Source organism: Lacerta agilis, chromosome 1 (genome assembly GCF_009819535.1).
Source record: "Lacerta agilis isolate rLacAgi1 chromosome 1, rLacAgi1.pri, whole genome shotgun sequence".
Lineage (NCBI taxonomy): Eukaryota > Metazoa > Chordata > Lepidosauria > Squamata > Lacertidae > Lacerta > Lacerta agilis.
In genome coordinates this window covers 70,959,928-70,983,505 of record NC_046312.1, presented here as the reverse complement: position 1 = coordinate 70,983,505, position 23,578 = coordinate 70,959,928, and the positions used below count along the sequence as shown (strand labels likewise).

The 23,578-nt window shown below is 42.4% G+C and overlaps 1 protein-coding gene across 1 annotated transcript in view; it reads left to right on the top strand.

Annotated features, from left to right (window-relative positions):
• LOC117059660 (tyrosine-protein phosphatase non-receptor type 5-like) overlaps nt 1-22,485 on the top strand; it is a 24,954-nt gene extending 2,469 nt beyond the window's left edge. Inside the window, 9 exon segments of the mRNA XM_033171792.1 lie at nt 2,231-2,500; nt 3,619-3,808; nt 4,920-5,004; nt 7,807-7,886; nt 8,785-8,932; nt 14,132-14,239; nt 16,064-16,226; nt 19,887-20,000; nt 22,271-22,485. Of these exon segments, the coding sequence (XP_033027683.1) occupies nt 2,231-2,500; nt 3,619-3,808; nt 4,920-5,004; nt 7,807-7,886; nt 8,785-8,932; nt 14,132-14,239; nt 16,064-16,226; nt 19,887-20,000; nt 22,271-22,367 (1,255 nt within the window). The 3' untranslated portion in view covers nt 22,368-22,485.
• The last annotated feature ends 1,093 nt before the right edge of the window (nt 22,486-23,578 follow it).

The window sequence follows — 23,578 nt, the reverse complement described above, 5'->3', positions numbered from 1 at the left end:
GTGATGCTGCTTTCTCCACCACCCCACGCCCTGTGCTCATCCCGCTTGCTTTGAAGGGAGCTGGGACAGGGGTGAAAGCTCACCCCTCCTCCCCAGCTCCATTCAAAGCAAGCGGGGATGAGCCGTTGTGAAGGGGTGCATGGTGCCCCTTCAGAGCGGCTTATCCCCGTTTTTTTAAAGGGAGCCTGGGAGAACACCCATACACCCCCGTACACACACGCACACACCTTGACTTGATTCAACACACATACACACCCCCTGAGTTTATTCAACACCCCCTTTATTTGATTCAAAACAAACACACACACACACCCCTACATGCACACCTTGACTTCATTCAACACCCAGGAGAGCAAGCCCAAGCTTGCTCAGAATACGAGAGGGTTTTGTATTTGGGGCATCAAAAGCAGCAAAGCTTACATGCATTTGGGACCATATGAGGTGCATCTCTCTCCCCTCATTAGAGAATAATAACTGGGACTAGCCATCAAAAGTCACAGATCAGACATGCTCATATTTTTCATTGATATAGCAGCTATAGCAGCTGACTGCACGATCCTGTATATATAGCATTAAGATAAGAAACAATATATGCAGTGTTATATTTGTTTTAAATGTCGCAATGGTTTTGCGGCTCCCAGGTTTTTTTTTTCCCTTTGGAAATGGGTCCAAGTGGCTCTTTTTGTCTTAAAGGTTGCAGACCCCTGGTCTGTGCCAATGCCCTGCCCTCCACCACAGGACATCCTATCACTAGGTGAGGCCCCTATAAACAGAGGCTCCTCTTAACCTTCCTTGACAGCCCCCAAAGGGGTAGATTGGATTTGCATCCTTAAACTGCTTATTTCATTGCTGACTTGCTCTAGTAGCTCGGAAATTTCATTTCAACTTGAACCTGCCTCATTGATCCTTGTTCTGTTCTCTGTGGACAGCTGTTGTTCTTCTCTTCTCTGAGAGATGTTGAAATATTTGAAAACTGCCAGTGTGTGTGTGTGTGTGTGTGTGTGTGTGTCCATTTCAAACTTAGCGACTTAATTAGAGAATGAGGTAGCCAGTTCTGGTTATAATATATGTTCTAAATAAAGTATAATGCTATGAATTGAGTAGAACCCTTCCTTACATGTCAGATTTTCTGAATTTTCAAGAAAGGTGATTTTCCAAACATTTGTTGTCGTCCAATACTCCTTTTAGTTTGGGACTTGTGCCACACTCTGCCTTTCTGTATACCTGGTTCCCTGCTCCAAGTTTAGCTTCAGATCGGGATAACGATGTTCATCTATGAGCTTTATTCAAGCTCCTGAGCTGTATTGACGGGTTACCCTCTTTTTAAGATTATTTGAATGATTGGGAACAAGGAACTTATAAAATACAAGAATTTGCAAGAGACCTAGTATCTTTTTTAATGAATTGAGTTCCTGATGTAAGGTGTCTCTGACTAAAGACAGCAATACTTCATTGGAGAGTTGAAAGTGGTTTGACTGTAGCATTGCTTTGCAAGGTGTGTGAGTACAGCTTTTTTCTTTTTCGCTCACCTGTGGTGAAACAGTGCAAAGGTCCGCCATACCACTGGGCGGAGGGAGATCTCCCCCTCCTTCCCAGCAGCAAAGTTGGGTGGCAGTGTGCCACCCCATTTCTCTGGTTTGCCAGGAAGGGAGGTGCTCTGCAAAGCTTTGCCACTAGACCTGCTCTGCTTCTAGAAGCCGGGGAGACTAGCAGCAAAGCTGGGTGGTGAAACAGGTGCCACCCCTTGGGGGTGGCACTTGAATCAGCCATCTCATGGGCAAGCCAGCTCTGAGTATGCAGACTGTGAGCAGGCAGTGATTGCTCTTTCAAACAGACTTCCCCTTTCTGGGATGGGGTGGGTAGGGTGGGAATTACCATATTTCTCCATGATTCTAGAGTAGTCACAACCTGTGACCTAGGCTTACATGTCATTTTTGTGCACTCATTCATAGTTGATTACTACACAAAGGAGCAAGTGATTTCACATTTGGCATCGACACAGACTTTCCATGCATGGAAACGGCTCTGCTGTAGTCAGTGGCAATGCCTAGCAGGTTCCATAAAGCCCTCTGCCTTACTGCAAACATAGAATGGACAGTCCTCTTGTGACACTTGCAAGAAAGAGTTGATTGTGTAGCATTTTCCAGCTTGCTTTAGTGCAGTTTTATTATGCAGAGGTATAATGGACCCATTGATCACTAAAAAGGCAAGTCCTTTTTCAAATATGCAGAAAGGTCCAGATACTGTATATTTCCCCATAGATTTGGTATCTGCTGAAGACACCTCCAGATCCCCCATTTCCCCTCCAAGAGGACCGACGACAGTCTGTAAGCCGCCAGCCTTCATTCACCTATTCCGAGTGGACAGAGGACAAAACTGAAGATGAATTCCTCGATCTGGACCCCGTGCCAGAGACACCGGTATTTGACTGTGTGATGGATATGAAAGTAGAGACAGATCCAGCAACCCTAACAGTTAAATCTGTGGGACTGCAAGAAAGGTAAAGAAATGCAAAGAGCTTGGGTCCAGGAAGGTGGAAGTGTAGGCATTCTGAGTGGATTAGCCCAATAAGAACCTGATTAGCGGGCAGAGATAATTTTCATTCAGGGCAAGAGAACTGGACTCCATAGTTGCTTCATATGTGCTCTTACAGGCATCTGTGGGTCACCTAGGGAAGGAGTTGCCAGCATCTGCCCTCCAGATGTTTTTGGTGCCCTCCCTGTTAGGGAGAAGTTATATGAGAGTCTTTTGGAAATGTTGAATTTTAGAACAAAAATGTAGCTCTTGAATGACAGTGATCAGTTAGCCACAATGGCTAAGGACCTAACCAGATATATCGGTCATTGGGATCATATACATTTTTTGCTTTGATTATTAGTCCCAAATGTTTGAAGAATGGAGATGCTCTGGGCGATGTTTAACTCTTTCCTCACCGACATTAATCCCCGCCCCTGCCTTCTGGCAAGCTACTGTTAGCTTCGTGGATGTGTGGAAAGACAAGCGCAGATGCTGTTTCTGTCTCCTCCTCACTACTACTACCACCACCCACCCCTGGAAGTAGATGGGTTTATATCTGAGAAAGGACATGGATAGTGAGGGTTTGACCCCATTCTCCAAGTGGCAAGTCCCTATCTTCAAAGCAGAAGTCATAGTGCTATTCTATAGGAAAGCAAAAACTGAAACGAAATCCTAACTGTGGATGTGGTTAGGCCCTTGGACAAAATGTTGATGTAAATTATGTTGGTGATTATGTTGATAACTGATGTAGCTAATCAAAGGAACAACATCAATATTGTTATGAGAAGGCTGACACCAGTAAATCAAGTTATTCTTTTTAAGCTAATAATTTTGTTTGTATTACTTTTTCTATTCTGTATTTTTTTAAATATATTTTTTTGAATTGCTGGTGCAATTCCCTGAACTATATTATTTTAGCATTCTCCAACTTGGAGAATATTATAATGCATGGTTTAAACTCATGGTTTCAGGTACCTTTAGATAGATTGGGCTTGGGGAACAACACGTTTGTGTGGGTTGCCCAAAGTAAACAAGAAGAGTAAGCGGTCTGTACTGACTTATTTCACAATCATCAACAAATGTGTGTTATGTCTTGCGCAGGAGGGGCTCAAATGTTTCACTCACATTGGACATGTGCACTCCAGGCTGTTCCGAGCAAGAGTTTGGCTATATTATGTCGCCAAAGGAAGAGTCAGCTCGAGAATACCTCCAGACAGCATCAAACGTTCTCACTGAGGAGGAGCTACACCAGAAAGCATTGGATTCTTTTGTACTCCAGACAGAGTTTTTTGTGAGTATCTTGGTAATCCGGGTTTGTAAGAATCAAGCCAATGGCTCATCTAGTCCAGCATCCTGTTCTCACAGACGGCTGTGAGAAACCCACAATCTGGATTCAAGCACAAGAGCACTCTCCCCTCCAGCAACTGGTATTCAGAAGCATTGCTGCCTCCAGCCGGAGGTAGATCATAGCCATCATGGCTAGTTGGCCACTGATGGCCCTCTCCTCCGTGAATTTGTCTAAGCCATCCAAGTGGGGGACCATCGCTGCCTCCTGTGGGAGCAAGTTCCATAGTTTAACCATGTGCTGCATGAATGCCCACCAACATTCAGCTTCATTGACCCTCCCCAGGGTCTAGTGTTATGAGAGTGGGAGAAGAAGTTTTCTCTGCCCACTTTCTCCAGGCTTGTGGTTTGTTTCACTCCAAAACAAGCAACAAGCTATATTCAAGGTATGTTCTTGGCTTACCACTTGTGGTTTGTTTGGGGGTGGCTTGCCCATTCATGCTTAGCCATAGATTGACTTAGCCTTATGTGTGAACCAGGCCAATGTCAGCAATGGGTTCTGCACAAATGGACAAGAATTACAGTCTAGCAAGTGCAAAGTACTGACCTATAATAAAATATTACATGAGAAGTCACTCTACCTCCCCAGGAAGAGCCTTTTCTGTGCTGCAGCTCATCTACTGCTTCCATATCTAAGGGAATGCTATGGCTTGAATCCTACACATAGTTGAGCTGTTTGTAACCCATTGGCTTCAGTGTATTTAAGCACCTTCGCCCTCTGCAATATTGGTGCATAAGCCTTTGGTCACAACAGAGCCCATAACATTCTCCTAAGTGCTAAAAGTAGCTCTTAACTGTGTTCCTTAGTGAGTATTTTCAGAAGCATTTTAATATTTATTTTTTTGTAAAAAAAAAAAAAAAAAAAAAAAAAGAGGCTCTCTCCCAGGAATCCAGGAATCTGATTTTGGAGTGTAAAAAATAACTGGAAATGTCACATCACATCTTTGAGCTAATTTCATTGCTGCCACTACTTCACATTCAAAGGAAAACAACAGGATTCTGCTTCTTCCTGTCCCTTCAGAATCTGTTAATGGCTCATATTGTGTATCTTTCAACAGGAAATTCCGATGAACTTTGTTGATCCAAAGGAATATGATATTCCAGGTTTGGTCCGAAAGAATCGCTACAAAACAATTCTCCCAAGTAAGCACCATAACCACGTTACAGCCGCTCGTCAAGCTGAATTTTCTTGTGTGATATTGAAGTGTGTGAAATTGCACATGATTGTGAGCTTTTTAAAAACACTTGAAATATGATGGAATAAGCTTTGCTATCCTTGTGCTTGATATTTTTATGCTGCTTTCATTCATGGATTCCCTTGGTGTGCAGCAGGGGGTAAGTGAGACCTCTGACAAAAGCCAGCTGTATCTCCGAAGTGGCCACATCAACAGGTACAGTGGTACCTCGGTTAGAACTTAATTCATTCTGGAGGTCCGTTCTTAACCTGAAACTGTTCTTAACCTGAAGCACCACTTTAGCTATGGGACCTCCCGCTGCCGCTGTGCCACCAGAGCACGATTTCTGTTCTTATCCTGAAGCAAAGTTCTTAACCTGAAGCGTTATTTCTGGGTTAGCGGAGTATGTAACCTGAAGTGTATGTAACCTGAGGTACCACTGTAATTGTAGTTTCCAATTGGCCAGGCAGAAACAGTGAGTTACAAGGATCTTCCAAAAGTATTTCTTATACCATTGGTCTATTTACTTGGGAAGCTGCCTTATACCACCTCAGGCCTATGGGTCCAGCTAGCTCAGTATTTTCCGCAGTGACTGACAGTGGCTCCACAGGGTTTCAAACAGGAGTCTTTCCTAGCCCTACCAAGGGACACCAGGGATTGAGCCAGGGACATTCTGCGTGCAAAGCATTTGCTCTGCCACTGAGCTTTAGTTTAACCTTGCATTGCCTCCTCTTACTAGCAGCTGCTTTTCAAGGTCTTACACAAAGATCGTTCCCAGCTTTAGTGCCAGAAACCCTTTAACTAGAGACAATTGAATTGAACTGTGTGTCTTCTATATGCAAACAACTGGGCTGTATGCTGTTTGCTTTTACCCCTTTTTCATACAACAGTCGGCCCTACAACCTTCTTAGTTTTTGCAACTTCTAAAGACCTTTTGAATAATACAGAAACTGAAAGCCTCACGCCTCGCTGGTGTTTGTTATGAACCCCCCCCCCCCATAACTGACACAATATAATTCATTTTTATTATTTTGCGGTTTTGTTTTTCTCGTTTTCCCCTCAGTATATACAGATGATTGAGGGATCGTGAGGAGGATGCCTGATTTTCATTTTGTTTAGTTAGGCACACGCAAGGGTAGGTCTGAGGGGTTTGTATTGATTTCATTGGAACTTGGGCAGCACTGCAGCAAATCCTTGTGCCAGTGTACTGGTAAGATTGCTGGTAATGGAGAGGTCTTGGCAAGCTTTCAGATTTCTTTGGGAGAGAAGGAGATTTTGCAGAGGAAGGTCAACATTGCTAGCATCTGTAACTGTACATGGTACTTTCACAAAAGTAAGGGGGGAAAGAGCTTTTTGCCCCAAGGAACGTGCAGTCTGAAATAGGATACAGAGGAAGAGAAAGGGGAAGTACGTGTAGCAAGGGATAATGGTGACCAAAGCATGTGCCTTCCTCTTGCCATGCTCCCAGTGTTCCTTCTTCTGCAAAGCCAGCCTGCACCGTCCCACACAACCACCTGCCAATCAGTCTGTTACTATATCTGTGTGAGCTGCGTGTCTTGAGGAGGACAGGGAGAGGCCACGAAGGGCAGCTCTAAGCCGTATATGTGCATGTGGCTCTGAGGACTTGGTCTATTTCAGTAAACGCGACGTTCTTTTCTTATTGCAGCTTCATATTCAAGGACGGCAACCACTTGATTAGTAAAGTTGCCTGCAAAGTGGAATGTGTTGCTTTTGAGGAAGGAAAAATATTCAAGGTTGTCTAAAACAGATGTTCACTCTAGTTAAAATGAAAGGTAAACAGGCACTTAACTTAATGATCAGTTGCCTGCAACTCTGGAGTTAATTGCAGTTACTGAGAGAAATGATAATAGTCTTTAATTCAGCTAATTTATATTTCTTTTGTAGGAAATATATTTTGCAGATTTACAAATTTGTTGTGGAATTCTGGGGGGGGAGGGGAACCACGAAAAGAATCAACGTCTTTTGAGGAAGCTGGTTGCTTGCTTTAAGTTCTTGTCTCAAAAGTGCCAGCCTAAATGGATGAAAAAGGCCAATTTCAAAGAGGAACAAATCCAAGCTCCGTCCTCTAAAAGGTTCCAGAATTGTAGTGCAAAGGAACACCTCTGCCTTTGCTCTGGTTCTGGGACCAAGCCTGCCCACTGTAGTAGCAAGCCATCATGGCTGACACCAGTAAAAAGCCTCTGTGCAGAGCAGCAAGAAAATAAATAGCATTTTAAAAAAAACTGGAGAAAGAGGCAGTGTCACAAAGGCATTGTAATGGGTGCAGAAGTAGCCTGCTTCCCCAGCACTGGCGCAATGTTGCTGTCCATATGGTCTGCTTACTGCCATAAGATGTAGTGGTGATTTTTGCCTTAGGTGACTTTAAAGGGATTAGATAAATCCATGGTGGATAGATCTGTCAATAGCTACTAGCCATGCTATCTAAATAGAACATCTGCATTCTTCTGAGGTAGTATGCCACTGGATACCAGTTCCTCTGTGTGCATTCAAGTCATACCTGGGATTCTCAGAAGCATCTCCATGGCCACCTGGGGGAAGCAGAGCAGACTTACCAAGGCTTTTGATCTGATCCGCCAGGGCTACTGCTACATTTTTAAGATCAAATCTTTGGATGATTTGACATTGCCGCAGTGTTTCTCACCAAGGGTTCATTGCCCATTACTCTTCTGCTGTCGCGGACAGCTGTGCAGTTCATAGAGTAGAGTTCCTTGTAGCACATAACTCTATGACTCTTGCTTTGGTTTTCCAGATCCTCACAGCAGAGTGTGCCTTACCTCAGATGATCAAGATGATCCCCTGAGTTCTTACATCAATGCCAACTACATCAGGGTAAGAGCTAAGCAATCCTGAAGGGTTTTCCGTAAGTGGTTTGTTGGGTCTCAGTTATTCATGAATAGCTGCAAAATTCCATAGATCACCATTCCCACCCCAAACACACCTTTGTCTTTAAAAATATTTGCAATTGTTTTGGATACCAGCTGTTGTTACTTCAGTATCAGAGAATGACATCAGCCCTCTTTACTGTCCCTATGGTTTCCGGTTCACAGAGGCCCTGCACTGGAACTTGGAGCGGTTGACACAACAGACAGATAACTTATATATGAGCTGTAGGCTCCATCTACTCCTGGCTCTGAGCCAGACCCTGTTCTGGGCAGGTGCTTACATATTCTTCCTCCTTCTACCCACAAGTAGCCTCATGCAGCTATCTAGCTACCTCAGCAGCAGCTCTGAAGCTTCTGCCTGGCTGTGTTCTTCTGCTTGTCCCTGCGGGTCAAGGGTGGTTCTGGGAGCCAGCCAGGAACCTGTGGAGACCTCTGGTGGGATGTCTGGATCCAACAGTTCAGAAGGGCTGTTGGTGGTGTGGAAATCTTGCTCCCCTTGCACCTTCTCCAAGGAGACCTCAGATTTCAAGGCCAGGGCAGTGCTGCACCCTGAGGGTCTAATACAGCTCTTGGGCTCCAGCAAAACCAAAAAGAGCATAACCGAGCTTGGTTTAACCATGCTTCTTGCATAGCATAAATGCTTCCATTGCCATAGCAACCATTGCTGCTTGTATAAATTGAAGTTGTGCCTTCTGTCCTTGGCTTGTATGTGGTGGGGGGATGTGGGAGAAAGAGTGCACAAGCACATTTATTTTTGATTTGCTAACTGTCCTTGGGTAAAGGACTGGAGGACTGAGGTCTGTGCACAGCTCAACACTAATGAACCCTTGTTGCTTTGTTGGCAGGGCTATAGAGGAGAAGAAAAGGTGTACATTGCTACTCAGGGACCCATAGTTAATACTGTCAGTGATTTCTGGAGAATGGTGTGGCAGGAGCGTTCTCCAATTATTGTCATGATTACCAATATAGAAGAGATGAATGAGGTAATGCTGAGTCTCTGCTCTTTATCCCATGTTGTAATTGATGTTTCCACAGTGGATGCCTGAGCCATGGGAAATGATTGAATAAAATATGGTTCCATTCATGAAGCTAGTTTGCTTTGTAAATTACCTCAGTAGTCATGGTTTGGAGTGCTTTAAAAAGGCGTGATGAGCAAAACATCAGCACACATGTAAACCCCATCCCAACATTGAAGAAGGTGAATAAAATTTGTTACTTGTTTGTTGTGAGATTGGAATGACTTTCCCAAAGGCAATGGATGCTGTGTTTTCCCAGCACTTAATAATGTTATTAGGGAAGTGTGATTTCTACCCTTACAGTGCTCCAGTTGCAAAGATGAATGCTGATTAGAAATGGTCGCTTATCCCCGCTTCTCAGGTGGGCAGTGCTTTTACAGTCAGGAGGACATGGAAGGGAAGGGTGATCCCTCCCTCCTTTGCAGCAATCCTGGCCACGGAGGATGCTGGGCTTGCCCGCCAAAACCTACAATTTGAATGGGCTAGTCATGGCCTTCAGGGTAGGAAGAGCATCAGCAGTGGACCAAAGGGAGCAAAGCTTCTCTCTGGCCCACCACTGCAGCTTAAAAGGCCAGCTGCACTCTCTTCAAGCGTGCAGTCAGTGGCAGATCAAACTGCTCACCCACCCATAATTGGATCTGTGATCCTGTGTTAATGAACTTGCTTTGGATATATTTGGTCACTGTATTCAGGGCCAGGAAGGAATTTGCCTGGAAACAAGTTTGGGTTTCTTGCCTTCCTCATAGGAAATTTCACAACTTTTGGTAGGTAAGGCATTGGGTTGAATCCTGTAGTCTTATTTCCAGAAGGGGATGAAGTGGTGCATCACCCCCTTCCCCTCCAGCAGGTGCAATATCTCAAGGTACTCCAATAAAGGAATCTAGGTGGAGTTCTGTCCTGAAGCCTATAGGAGCAGATGGGCCATAGAACTTCCAGAGGGCAGCTTAGAGGGCCAGCTTAGTTGACTCGCATCTTGAGGTAGCCTTTAACTGAGGCACGACCCTGAAAATCTCCAGCCAACAGGCGGGAGTATCAACCGGAAGAACACCCAATGCCTAAACCAAACCTACCTGAATCTGTAATCAATAATGTTGTAGCCATTTTCAATCCAAGAACACTGTTGTGCCCTTTTGTCAACCAGTTCTCTCCTCATCCCTTCCCGTGCCCTAGTTTCTTTGGATGGGGTGCTGAAGAAGGTATCATCTATGACTGGGTTAGGTATTCCTCCTGGCCAGGAGAGGCAGGGAACCGTGTGATCAACCTTTATGTAACATCCTGGTTGTGTTTATGTGTCTCCATTTTAGCTCTTTGCCTCATCCAGGACAGAGCTCTGACTCTACTCCTGTTTTGCTTAATCTCCTTCTACATTTTTCTTTTCCATACCCAATTCTCTTTTTCCTTAATTTTTAAAGAAGCTATTTCTCTGTCTCTGTCTTCTCTTCCTTTCCTACTCAGCTCATAGAATCATAGAGTTGGAAGAGACCACAAGGGCCATCCAGTCCAACCCCCTGCCAAGCAGGAAACACCATCAAAGCATTCCTGACAGATAGCTGTCAAGCCTCCGCTTAAAGACCTCCAAAGAAGTAGACTCCACCACACTCCTTGGCAGCAAATTCCACTGTCAAACAGCTCTTACTGTCAGGAAGTTCTTCCTAATGTTTAGGTGGAATCTTCTTTCTTGTAGTTTGAATCCATTGCTCCATGTCCGCTTCTCAGGAGCAGCAGAAAACTCTTTCTCCCCCTATATGACATCCTTTCATATATTTGAACATGGCTATCATATCACCCCTTAACCTTCTCTTCTCCAGCTAAACATACCCAGCTCCCTAAGCCATTCCTCATAAGGCATCATTTCCAGGCCTTTGACCATTTTGGTTGCCCTCCTCTGGACACGTTCCAGCTTGTCAGTATCCTTCTTGAACTGTGGTGCCCAGAACTGGACACAGTATTCCAGGTGAGGTCTGACCAGAGCGAAATACAGTGGTACTATTACTTCCCTTGATCTAGATGCTATACTCCTATTGATGCAGCCCAGAATTGCAATGGCTTTTTTAGCTGCTGCATCACACTGTTGACTCATGTCAAGTTTATGGTCTACCAAGACTCTAGATCCTTTTCACATGTACTGCTCTCAAGCCAGGTGTCGTCCATCCTGTATTTGTGCCTTTCATTTTTTTGCCCATTTTTTAGCTCCTAGTGGTAATTCCACCACACCATTGTTCATGTCACATGGGATAACAATGTGACTGTTCCAGATCCTAGCCAAGCCACCTTCATAGAGTTGATACTTATCAGCAGATACTGTATGATCTACTCTATAGGATCCTCCAATCTCTCTGTCGCATGGAGCTCCTGGAAGGTTCCCCTCTAGTTGGAGTCCCAACCTACTTTGAGGGTGAGATCAAATCTCTTGCTATGTGAGATTCTGTGCCAGCAAGGGTAGGGTGTTATATCAAGCTGTTCGCATGCTATTACCTCTCCTGGGGTAACGAGGACTTTGCTCCATTCATGTGTGGATGCCTCACTTACCCATCTGGACAAAATACTTTCACACAGTGAGGGCCCAACCGTGGAAAAGTGCATGACGGATGACGGCCTGGTGCCACACTCAATCCCCTCCCTATAAAGTGAGTTGCCTCCAAGTTCTTTGTCACTGATGTCATTTTCTCAACATCTGTTTTGCTTCCAGGTCAGCAACTGGGCAGTTGACACCCCTTTGGAGTCTGGATTTAACCCTGTTGTTTCTAGCTGCTGCTATTTCTGCTTGAGGCATTGGCATTTTACAGTATGGATTGCCATGCAAAACATAGCTGAGCAACTGTTTGACTTAATTGGTTTGATAAATTCTGTGAATCAATTCTGTGGGCAAAAGATCACGGTCAGCTACCATTTTTCTTCCAATCTATCCATCGCAACTTGTATCTGCAGTGCTACCTGGATGTTACCAAGGAGATAGGCAAGCTGTGCGACTTAACGGCACATGCGCACCGCTTTTTCCGAAAGACACATTTGGTTAGAAGTCATTCATTAATCACAAAAGTCTAGTAGATGCCATCAGTCTCTGTACTAACAAAAGATATGATTGAGCGCAATGTTTCATTGATACCTCCTATTTGAAGAATAAAATCATGCCATGAGACTCTGATATAAATATAGGCTACAGTCCCCTTCTTGTTAGCATCCCTGCTCTGATGTTTTTCTCCCCCCCCCCCCCCCCCCACCCCTGCCAGCTTCAAATTATGTCTTAAAAATGTGTCGATGCAGAGCTGAAACCTTAGTTATGCCATAGTGCTTGAGGAAGAGTCTTTGTGTTCCTGCTATATACGTTCAATAATGCAAGGATTAGTGGCTCACTATTCCAGCACTTTTGTCAGGTCTAATCTGAACTGACAGACAGCCCACGGAAATGTGTGGGTGTTCTTCATTTCTGCTGCTTGGAGTCTGAGCTATAGATAGTTACTAGCACATTTGTCAGTTTTTTACAATGGATGAGTGCTATTGTAGCATGGAGGGACTGTGTCGAGGCGGGGGAACAGAATTGTGAAAGTTTGACTCATGAAATGGTAGTGACAAATTTTCCCACTGGTGTAAACCGGTGGTGAGGCTTACATGCAAACCTGGAACTAAAATCTCTCTGCAGTATGCTACATGAAATCAAGAAACAGCATACAGTCGTACCTCGTGTTCCAATGCTGCGTGTTGCGTTTGTCACGGGTTACGAACCCGCTGAACCCGGAAGTACCGGAACGGGTTACTTCCAGGTTTGGCGGTTCGTGCATGCACACGCATCAAATGACATCACACGCATGTGCAGAAACGCCGAATCGCGCGGTGAGCATGCGCAGACACAGCACTCAAGATGTGGACTGCTCATGATGCGAACGGGGCTCCATAATGGATCCCGTTCTCATCCAGAGGTACCACTGTAATTGAAACAAAAATATCGCCCTGAGACCCTGGGTATAGGGTGGTATATAAAATCAATAAATAATAAATGATATAAACATAAATCCAGTAAGATATTATTATTATTATTATTTTTTATTATTATATTATTATAATAATTTTATTTATACCCCACCCTCCCTGGCCAGGGCTGGGCTCAGGGTGGCTAACACCAAATATGAATTACAATAAATCATAATAGGAAACAATAACAACAAACAAACAGTTAATTAAAATATGGCTTAAATACAGCTTAAAATGCAGCCTCATTTTGTAGTAGCCCATTAAGACCATAAAGGGAGGAAACATCAGATATTCACCCGAGCCAGCTATCCATGTGGTCCTACATGGGCGAGCAAAAAAGCCAAGAAAATTTATATACCACATCCCTTATAAGGGGTCAGAGTGGAACAGCTCTGTCTTGCAGGCCCTGCGGAAAGATGTCAGATCCCGCAGGGCCCTGGTCTCTGTGACAGAGCGTTCCACCACGCGGGGCCCGTGCTGCAAAGGCCCTGGCCCTAGTTGAAACCAATCTAACCACCTTGAGGCTTGGGACCTCCAAAGTGTGTTATTTATGGACCTTAAGGTCCTCCGCGGGGCATACCAGTAGTATAAAAGCATATGAAAACAGGCATTCATACAGATAAAACTGGGCTGGGTCAGATCTTACGGGTCAGGAAAAGCCTGGCCAAAAAGCTATGGCGTTACAAGACATGTGAAGGAACTGGTGGTTGCTGTTCATATATGGCAGTACATAATATCACAACTGTCTTTGGAAACAATTTGCACACCTTGCTTAAATAGGTCTAGAGACAGGACCGGGTGCCAGCTGAAGTTTATGTTCTTAAAAATGGGGGGGCCAAACCACAGCTGTTTGTCTCGGAGTCCTCAGTGTAACACGATAACCTGCAGCTATAGCAGACAACTAATTCAATCTGAATGAGATCAAGTTTTGCTACAATTCTGGCCATTTTGGTTTGTATGCTTCTACACACCCCACCCCACACCCCGCTTTACCGCAATAGCCAGCCTGAAAAGAGTTCTGGAAAATCCAAACCTTGTCCCCTATTTGTGACCAATTCATTGGTCCTAAAAAAAAGTTGTTATTGTGGATTTTGGAGTTATGTTTCTTATTTTGCTTTTAAGTGTACTTTTTTTTTTAGTACAGCAAAGTCACTCCGTGCCAGCCGATAACTATATTTTATATGTATGGTGTTTATATTTTGTTCAGAATGTACAGAATACTGGCCAGAAGAACAGGTTACCTATGAAGGAATTGAAATCACAGTTAAAAGAGTTATACAAGCAGACGATGACCCGTTAAGGCTTATTACCCTAAAGTAAGATCACTCAGGTATATGTGGAGCTGCATGAAAAAGGCCTTTCCAGGGTTGCTCATAAAGTTGCCATTTTATATCCAGCCTATAAAACACAGCTGAAACACCACTTTTCATTACTGCACTGATTACGTGTCTGTCTGGTTCCAACCATGTAGCAATATAGTAATGAAAGCAGTCAGGTATTTTGATTGAATGTGTGCTGCTCAAAGACTTTCCAGCCACTTGTGCTCATCCAGCAGAAGAATTCTGTGAGTCATTCCACACAATTCTAGCACCGGTCATTATTACGGCATGCTTGCTCAGTGTATGGACTAGCCTTTAAATGTTATCCTAATGTAGGAATCACCAGCCGGGCACCCACAGGCATCACGGTGGGCCTTACAATTGGGGGGGGGGGGTTTCGGAAACAGCAGGTCCTTCCTTCAGCCATTGGGGGGCATTTTCTGAATTATGTGGGTGGGTGCTCACGTACTCTCTTTCTCTCTCTCTCTCTCTCTCTCTCTCTCTCTGTGTGTGTGTGTGTGTCTCAGAGAGAGATGAACTTGGACAGAGAGGGAGAGATTTATGTGTAGTCTGTTTGCATGTGTTGTCTGTGTGTGAGAGGCAGCAAGGTGTGTATGGCTATGTCAATGTGAAGTTATAGGGGGGGTGTGTGTGTGAGAGAAAGAGAGACCGACCATGGTCCGTATGGGTGTGGTGAGTGTATTCCTGTGCTCTGTGTGCAAGAGTGGGTGTGGTGTGCCTACCTTGTGTATTTTTCCTGGTCCTGGGGAATGCTCTCGGTTGCTAAACAGCAGCAACAACAACAGCAGCAGTATTGTATGTCATGGAGATGTGCCTTTTTATTAGGGTTTAGTATGCCACAACAGCAGCAAGAATATTAATGGTGAAGATTTCTGAAACTTGTTGATTTGACGGTGATATTACGTGACCAAAGAGAGGAAGTGTGGCAGGAAGTTTGGAAGAAATTTGGATTGTTTAAGAATATGTAATGTTTAAATTTTATAATCCTTAGGGAAGGGATTAGAGGTTTTTGGTAATGATTTAGGAAATAGATAATTTAAGATATAATGTTATAGGGAAATAAGATTAGATGAAAGTATGTAGTATGTAATTGACAATGAGGATTGAAAATGAATTTAAGAAGGAGAAATAGCTTTCTGTCTATTAGGTTATAAATAGGATTTCTTTCCATTTATGTTACCAATATTATTAAGAACATAATTATATTTTGAACACAGCTCTTCAGTTTGCTGAATAGCAGCAAGAAAGCAGGACCTCTGAAAAGTGTAAATTGGCCACCTTGTCAAAATAGTATTGCAAGCCTTAATTTTACTCTGATGTCATGAGTTAGTCCAGGAGGCCATCTCAGGATAGCAGCAGAGTCAGTGTGGCTTTGCCAGCAATTGGCGTTAATTATATATTTAAAGTTATTTATATACCATTCATGAAAGATATCTGCAAAGATACTGTTGCAGTTTGCAGTTTTGAATAAAGCAACACATCATTAAATCTGGGCAAAAAGACAGGAAAATATATAATTTTCAAATAATAATTTTGGAATCAGAAGACTACACAGCGCAACAGATCATTATGCATCCTTGGGGAGAATAATGTAGCTTTAAGATAGGTTGACTATTTCATCTTTATATTTAATTTTCTGTCTTGTTATCAGCCCTTATTACACAAATGCCCTTTGACAAGGGTTTGTAAACCATGCAGCATACCCCGAGAAAATGTTTTTTAAAACTCATTAAGGAGTCTCACCTTTTGGGAAATACCTTTTCTGGTTGCTTGTATAAATCTCTTTATAACTCTCTTATAGAAAGGTGAAGAAATAAGAAATCTGAAGCACTACTGGTATACTTCTTGGCCAGATCAGAAGACTCCTGATCAAGCCCCAGCCCTGTTGCAGCTGGTTCAGGAAGTGGAAGAGGCCACACAGTGTGCAGAAGAACGGAATGCTCCAATCATAGTTCACTGCAGGTAGCTTAATTATGCATTGTTAAACCACCATGAAGAGAGAGGGAAAGAACATGGAAAGTTTTAAGAAGTTGTCATTGTGTTAAAGTAACCTTCTCTCGCAGTGCTGATCTAGAGAGTACAATTTCTGCATGATCCACCTCCTGTGAAGCTCTGCTTTTAACTACTGTTCTGTTAGCCTATGCCATGTAAGATAGTGAGGAAGCATCTCTTGCTTCTAATTTGGCACTGGAACTTCAAAGAGAAGTCGTCGTCGTCGTCCCCACCCAAAAAAACCAGAAGTATGGCACCAGAAGCCTTTATGGTGTGAAAACCTTATACCGACATTTTTACTTGGGTTTGTGCTGGAACTGACCTGACTCTTTTATTGTCCCCATCTGCTGTGCAGATGGAATGGAAAACAGCGTGGGTTGCTTAATTAACCATGCAATGTGGGGAAACAGCCAGTTTAAGGGGGGGGTAGAGATAGGTTCATTTAATTCTTTTTCTTAGGCTGGCAGTGACCCCGGTTTCTGAGGTGAAGCTGCAGCCCTCTCCCCCACCACAATTCTGCCACTCATTTTTTGTAACAACATCCAGGTGACACTGAAGGAGTTTGCAGGTGAACCAACATTATATACATGTGTCCGCACACACAGAGAGACATATATATATAGGGAAAATTATGCAAATTTGACCTTCTCATATATCATTCTCTAGGTGGAGTCCTGTGGTCACATGCTACATTCAATTCATAGTTGACAGGAGTTCTCCTCCACTGTGAGAATTGCCCAGTTATCATATGAACTGGATTCATATGAAGCGAGTCATAGTCCCTGGGAAAGTAGTTGTTAATATTGAATGATCTATGTGCGTGAGTGAGAGGGAAGGAGAGAGAGAGAGAAAGGTTTCTTGGGCTTTCCTGGGCTTGTTCACAGTAGAAAATGGCAGACTTGATTTTAAAATTAAAATAAATGCTAAAATAGATTTTGATTTTTTTTCATGAACGTTAGAAGAACAGCCAAGCATGCATGGAAAATGAGCAGAGATCAGCTATCATAAATTATACAGCGAAATGAAAGACTAGTTAGTGTTCTCATACAAAATAAATTCAGGTTCTGATAACATAAGTTCCTCTTTTTTCATACTGCTGGACTTCGGCAGGCAGCAGGGAACATCCCTATTTTAAAGCAGATATTCTTTTTGATATGGTTACAGAAAGAGTCCATAATTGACCATACATAGTGAACAATCATTGAATGTCATGACACAAGACGGAGAAATTTTAAAACAAAATGTGAGCATTCCTTGTACAAACTGGCCGGGGGTGGGGTGGGGGGAACCAATGAGATCCTGGTGGATCTAAATGTACTGTACTGTATCAATGCACAAATATCAGTATGCCAAACCTCTTACAGTAATCTTAAAGGTATATCTGCATAATATAAAAATACCAGTTTTCTAAAATAGCTTGCCAGAATTCTCAGTTTATCCTGTGCTCACAAGTGCTATGTCAATGTATCTTAATAGAATGCTATTTTATCCAGACTTCTAGCTGTCCAGTTTGGATGGTCCTCTTGTCCAATGCCTTTATCCCAGCCATTCAGATACATTTTGTAACTTGTTTAAATGTGGAAAGGACTGCTGCAAAATGCACGTAGCAACTGTCCTTAAAATAATACTCCATTATACAACATGCTTTGTCACTTTTGCTTCTCATTTTTCATTAAAATAATTTTAAGATAACAAATAGAATTTATCGCTCGCTGCAACCCATAAATGCAATACAAGAACAGCTCTGGTCAATAACAAAAGATTAACCTGAAGAACAATATTGTTGCAGTGTTATAGACCAGGGGATCTTTTATTTTATTTTGGTGGTGGTTGGTGAAAATCAAATCAAATCTTGTGTCCTGTATACATCTCTATAGAGCTGCATGAAAAGACTGCCCACAAGTAGCGTTTCTTTATTTCCCCTGAGGGCACAGCTGGTGGCCAAAATTATCTAAGTGACAATGAATGGAAATCCATTTGAGATGCTACCAGCACTGCTTGAGACCTGCAAAATGGGAAAAGCTCTTGCACTGCGGAGTAATTGTTATTTGCTGCTTCCATTATTTAAAGTGACATGTTGACATATCCGGCCTGACAGAAGCCAGATGGCTCACCTAACATCTGTCTGGCATTGCACCCTGTAACATTTTCCTCCAATCTATGTGGTAATCTTTCATTGAGAAAACACACACACACATACACACAGGTGAAACTCAGAAAATTAGAATATCATGGAAAAGTCCATTTTTGTAAGCCATTGTTTTCATTAGCTACTGGAGTTTAATATGAGATAGACTCATGACATGCAAAGCAAGATATATCAAGCCTTTGCTTGTTATAATTGTGATGATTATGGCGTGCAGCTGATGAAAACCCCAAAGTTGAAATTGTTAATTTGGGGTTATCAGCTGTACGACATAATCATCACAATAATAACAAATAAAGGCTTGCCATATCTCGCTCTGAACCTTTCCACGATATTCTATTTTTTCGAGTTTCACCTGTATGTATATGACTGATGGTTAGAACATTTTTTTCTGTCTTTTTCCTAATAATAATAATAATTTTATTATTTATACCCCACCCATCTATTAAACATTAAAAGCTTCCCTAAACAGGGCTGCTTTCAGATGTTCTTCTAAAAGTCTGGTAGTTGCTTTTCTCTTTGACATCTGGTGGGACGATGTTCCACAGGGCGGGTGCCACTACTGAGAAGGCCCTCTGCCTGGTTCCCTTTAACTTGGCTTCTCGCAGCGAGGGAACCGCCAGAAGGCCCTTGGCGTTGGACCTCAGTGTCCGGGCAGAACAATGGGAGCGTAGATGCTCCTTCAGGTATACTGGACCAAGGCTGTAAATGAGAACTGCTTATTCTGGACAAGGAAAACATCTTATTAAACTGTCTCTCTGCATACCAGATTGCTCACAAACTCTCCTTATGGGGTACACAGAGGTTATGCCAACTGAGTTTCCACATATTCTGTAATGATGTGGGCAAACACACACACACACACCTTGCTTAATGGTTTAGGGCCAAATTAAATACATGTAAGACGCAAGTATACTCTGATTAACTGAGTCTTCTTATCTGTTACTGCTTTCTTCAACCCACGCTCGCCAAAGTAAAAAATCAGCTACTTAAAATTTGAAAACCTATCTCAGACCTAGGTATAGTTTCTGCCCACATTCTGGGCTGGCTGGCTGGCTGGCTTGCAGCATTAAACCACAATTTACAATAAACTATGAATGTTTTGTTCTTCCTTTGCTCCCAAATGTGCCATGTGGGGGATGAAACAAGATAGAAGCCTTGTCCGCATGTTCACCTGAACACAGACAGTTTCCAAGCTGTCTCAACACACGTACAAGTGCAGGTGCGAAAGTGTACACTTGTTGATTTGTGTAGCTCAGCTGTTTCGTACAAAGGTACACACACTACACTCGCTGAACGAATGTTACCGGTGAACATTCCTAGAGTCTGACTTGCCGTGAGGAGTGACCCTGAGCATGGAGCTTGTTTCTCTCCAAAGGCTTTTTTTTTTACATTTGGCAAGGGTACGTCTGAAATACTGAGCGAATAATTGATGCTCTTTCTGAAGATTCCCACCTTCATTTTCTGTTCCTCTCTCTGGCCAGTGCAGGGATTGGTAGGACTGGCTGCTTTATCGCCACCAGCGTTTGCTGCAAACAGTGGAAGAACGAGGGCGCAGTTGACATACTCAGAACAACCTGCCAGCTACGGCTAGACAGGTAAGAGAATCTTGTATTGTATTAAAAAGAAACTCTGGAGACCCAATGCTTCCTTCCTTTTTAGCATATGAACAGAGTTTGTCTCTTTGGGAAGTACTGCTGCTGTACAAATCATTTATAACAGGGGTGGAGACCTGTGGTCTTCCAGGTGCCGTTGGACTATAAACACCATCATCCCTGACCACTGTCCCATGTGGACTGGGGCTGATAGGAACTGGAGTACTGAAATATCAGTAGAGCTACAGGTTGCCCATCATTGTTGTTTATAGAAAGTATTAGGGAATAGATACAAGGGCTGGATTCATGGCTAATGTAAAGCAAGGTTTATGAATCAACAATAAGCCATGGCTTTCTAATGTGGTTTGTTCATTGTTGATAAAGCATGATTGGGTTTGGACAATCACATTAAATCGTAGTTTATAAACCATGGTTTAGTATTCCATGTGAGCCAGGTCTTGTACAACAGGAAGGCTCTCCCGCCCTTTTTTTTTACATTCACTTTTAAGTTTTGCCTTTTGAAATGTTGAAACATTTTTACCATTTGATTTTATCATTAAAAAAACTCTTTCTTGTTTTTATTCCATTGTAGCTAGTTAAAAAAGAGGGTACATTACAATGACAAATTTGGATATTTCTGAGAAAAAATATTTGAAGCAGACACACAACATGAAAACGAAATTACAGACTATTAAGAACGTAATGAACGGTTTAGATGAGAATTAATTACATTTGTATTATTTACAAGTGACAGGTGTATTCAGAATGTCAGAAATACTGATTTGTTAAATATGTGATCAATTTCACTGAAATCACTGAAATGTAACTTCAGAGTAAACTTGAACTGTTAAATAGATGAAATTAGTTGGATTCACTGTTACCATGCAACATGCGAGCAGGGTGATGTTAGCGAAGTGGAATGTCAACTCAGACTTGGAATAAACTTAACTGAATAGGCAGGGAGAAATTTATAGCTTTGGTGGGGGGGGGGCAAATATATATTTTATACAGATGTATAGATATGAATACAGATCCCATGAGGGCATTCCTATCTTCCAATTGTAACATGGAAAGTTTAGGGGGGGGGGACCAGTGCACTACAGCATTTCAGACACTTCCTGTAGCTATATTGCCATCTTGTGGTCATATGTAACCATTTCACCTGTACCAGGAAGGCTATAGGGCAGGCATAGGCAAACTCGGCCCTCCAGCTGTTTTGGGACTACAACTCCCATCATCCCTAGCTAACAGGACCAGTGGTCAGGGATGATGGGAGCTGTAGTTCCAAAACATCTGGAGGGCCAAGTTTGCCTATGCCTGCTATAGAGATTGTATGAAAGGAAATCTGATACATGCCTTCAACTTCAGTAACAGCTGAGAAGTACTGTAAGGACTGGGAAGCCCGACACAGCTGATCCAACACCAGTAGGTGGGGTATAAATAAATACTCGCCTAAATAAATAAGCAGGCTTGAAATCTACATCATATTCATCTCTTACTTGCCATGAATATTAAAAATACCTTCTTGCTGCTACACCCAAAAGCCTGGGTGAACCTCACCTGAATCATCTGACTTCCAAAGAATGTAAAATTGTGGGCCGGATACCATATTCTGAATTTAAATGTTGTATCACAGAGAATGCATACAACACTGACAGTGACAGCTCTTGGGCATCATGAGGGCAAGTAGTCAGAGAGGAGCACTGGTTTTCATTGATTAAGTTTCATTTAGCTTCCCAAACATGCAATCAGGCAGGCTTCCGGAACCTTCGATCTTATTGTGGCTATACCATGGCTGTCATTATTGTGACTGTATTGGCCGGGTGTAAGTAGATTTGGGGAACCCAATTCAAAACCTTTTTGTTGTGCTTTGTATCAACAACTGCAGAATTAAACTCACTTTTGCCAAACAAAGTCTATGACCTAAAAGCAATTTCCTGTGATCTTTGGCATCTCCGTGATCCATTACCAGTGTGATTATGCCAAGCAGATACAGTGAGATTAATGTTATATTTTGATAATTTTTTTGAGAAGCATTTAGCACAGATCCTAGCCCTTAAAACTCTGGTATGTTGCCCCAGTGATCTTAGATGCAACCCTAGGAACTCAATACCAGTAGGAAGGCTATTTAAAACCAGTAGACTTAGGGATCAGTTTTTTGTGTTTAGCTCCCCCAACCCCAATTGGTGCTGTATTATTTTTGTTAATAGTTTTGAGATACACAATAGATAACTGCTTCCAAATCTTCCCCCCTCCCCCGCTTCTCTTCCCAGGGGAGGAATGATCCAGACTTGCGAACAGTATCAGTTTGTCCACCATGTCATGAGCTTATATGAAAAGCAGTTTTCTAGAGCAGCAGCAAAGGAATAAAGATTCGTGAAAAATTGTTATGACACAAACCAACAGAACTCTGACCACAAATTGTATGTATTCCAGAGCTGAGAAGACACATGTGGGAATTTCAGAATAGAAAATATTTATTTATAAATATATACATATAAATAAATAAATAAATATAATATATATAGTTTTACTTTCAAAATGCTTTATTTTGCATTTAAGAGCTTCAACACGTGACAGGACATCTTCACACACACCCCAGGAAAGGCCTATTTATACTGTAAATAAGATCGGTAGCTTCATTTGTTACAAAATTTTAAAACATCATTGTCAGATTTGCTATTTTAAAAAACGAATTACAAAATTGCTACTAGATCCAAATACAGTGCAAACTCTTTGATAAACGTATTGCTTAAGTCTGTAATGTATGTTTACTATGCTTGAAAAGTAACTTTTTTGCCTTTTTTCTGATGGATTGTTTTTACATTTTAAACTACCGGATACTGTGTATATCATAAGACCTTCTGAGTCTGTGCATTAAAGGATTCAAATGGATTCATACTGAAATTATTTATGGTTCATGCCTGGTATGTTTCGAACAGTCCCTTCAAGATAGCTGTGGTATCAAAATGATGCAGAAAGAAGCTATTTAGAGTCGATTGCTTTTTCTGTCTGTATAGCATTCCTTAGTAATGGTGAGGGTGAGAGATTTGAAAGTTTCTATTGGAGAGACTCAACGGGTAGAATTTGCTTTATGGTTCCAGCACCACCCTCATGGTTTTGCTCTGTGAGACAAAATTGACATTAGGATAAAAGCTTCCATTGGCACCAATTGAAACTTTTTCTCCTAACCCAATTACTGAAGGTGGGGTTTAAAAACAATTCACACAGCATTACTGTTAATCAAGTTGTCAACATCTTGTGTAGTTAGGTCTTAAAGTGCAGGGGAGCTGGGAATGAAGATGCACATGGCCACTTGAAATGACCTCCGCTTGGGTCCACAAACCATATTACAAGGAGTTAGATTTGTGGATCAATCCTCTTAACTGATCCATATATTTGTGGTACTTGGGCGTTCAAAAAGCTTTTGACAAAGTCTTAGCAAAGATTCCTGGGTAAACTTAGCTGTGACAGGATGTCTCTTTATGTACGTAGTTCAAGAACTGGAAACAGGAATAATGGAGTTCTCACAATGGAGGTACCGGTAAGTAAGAACTAGGGTCCTCCAAGGGTCTGATGTG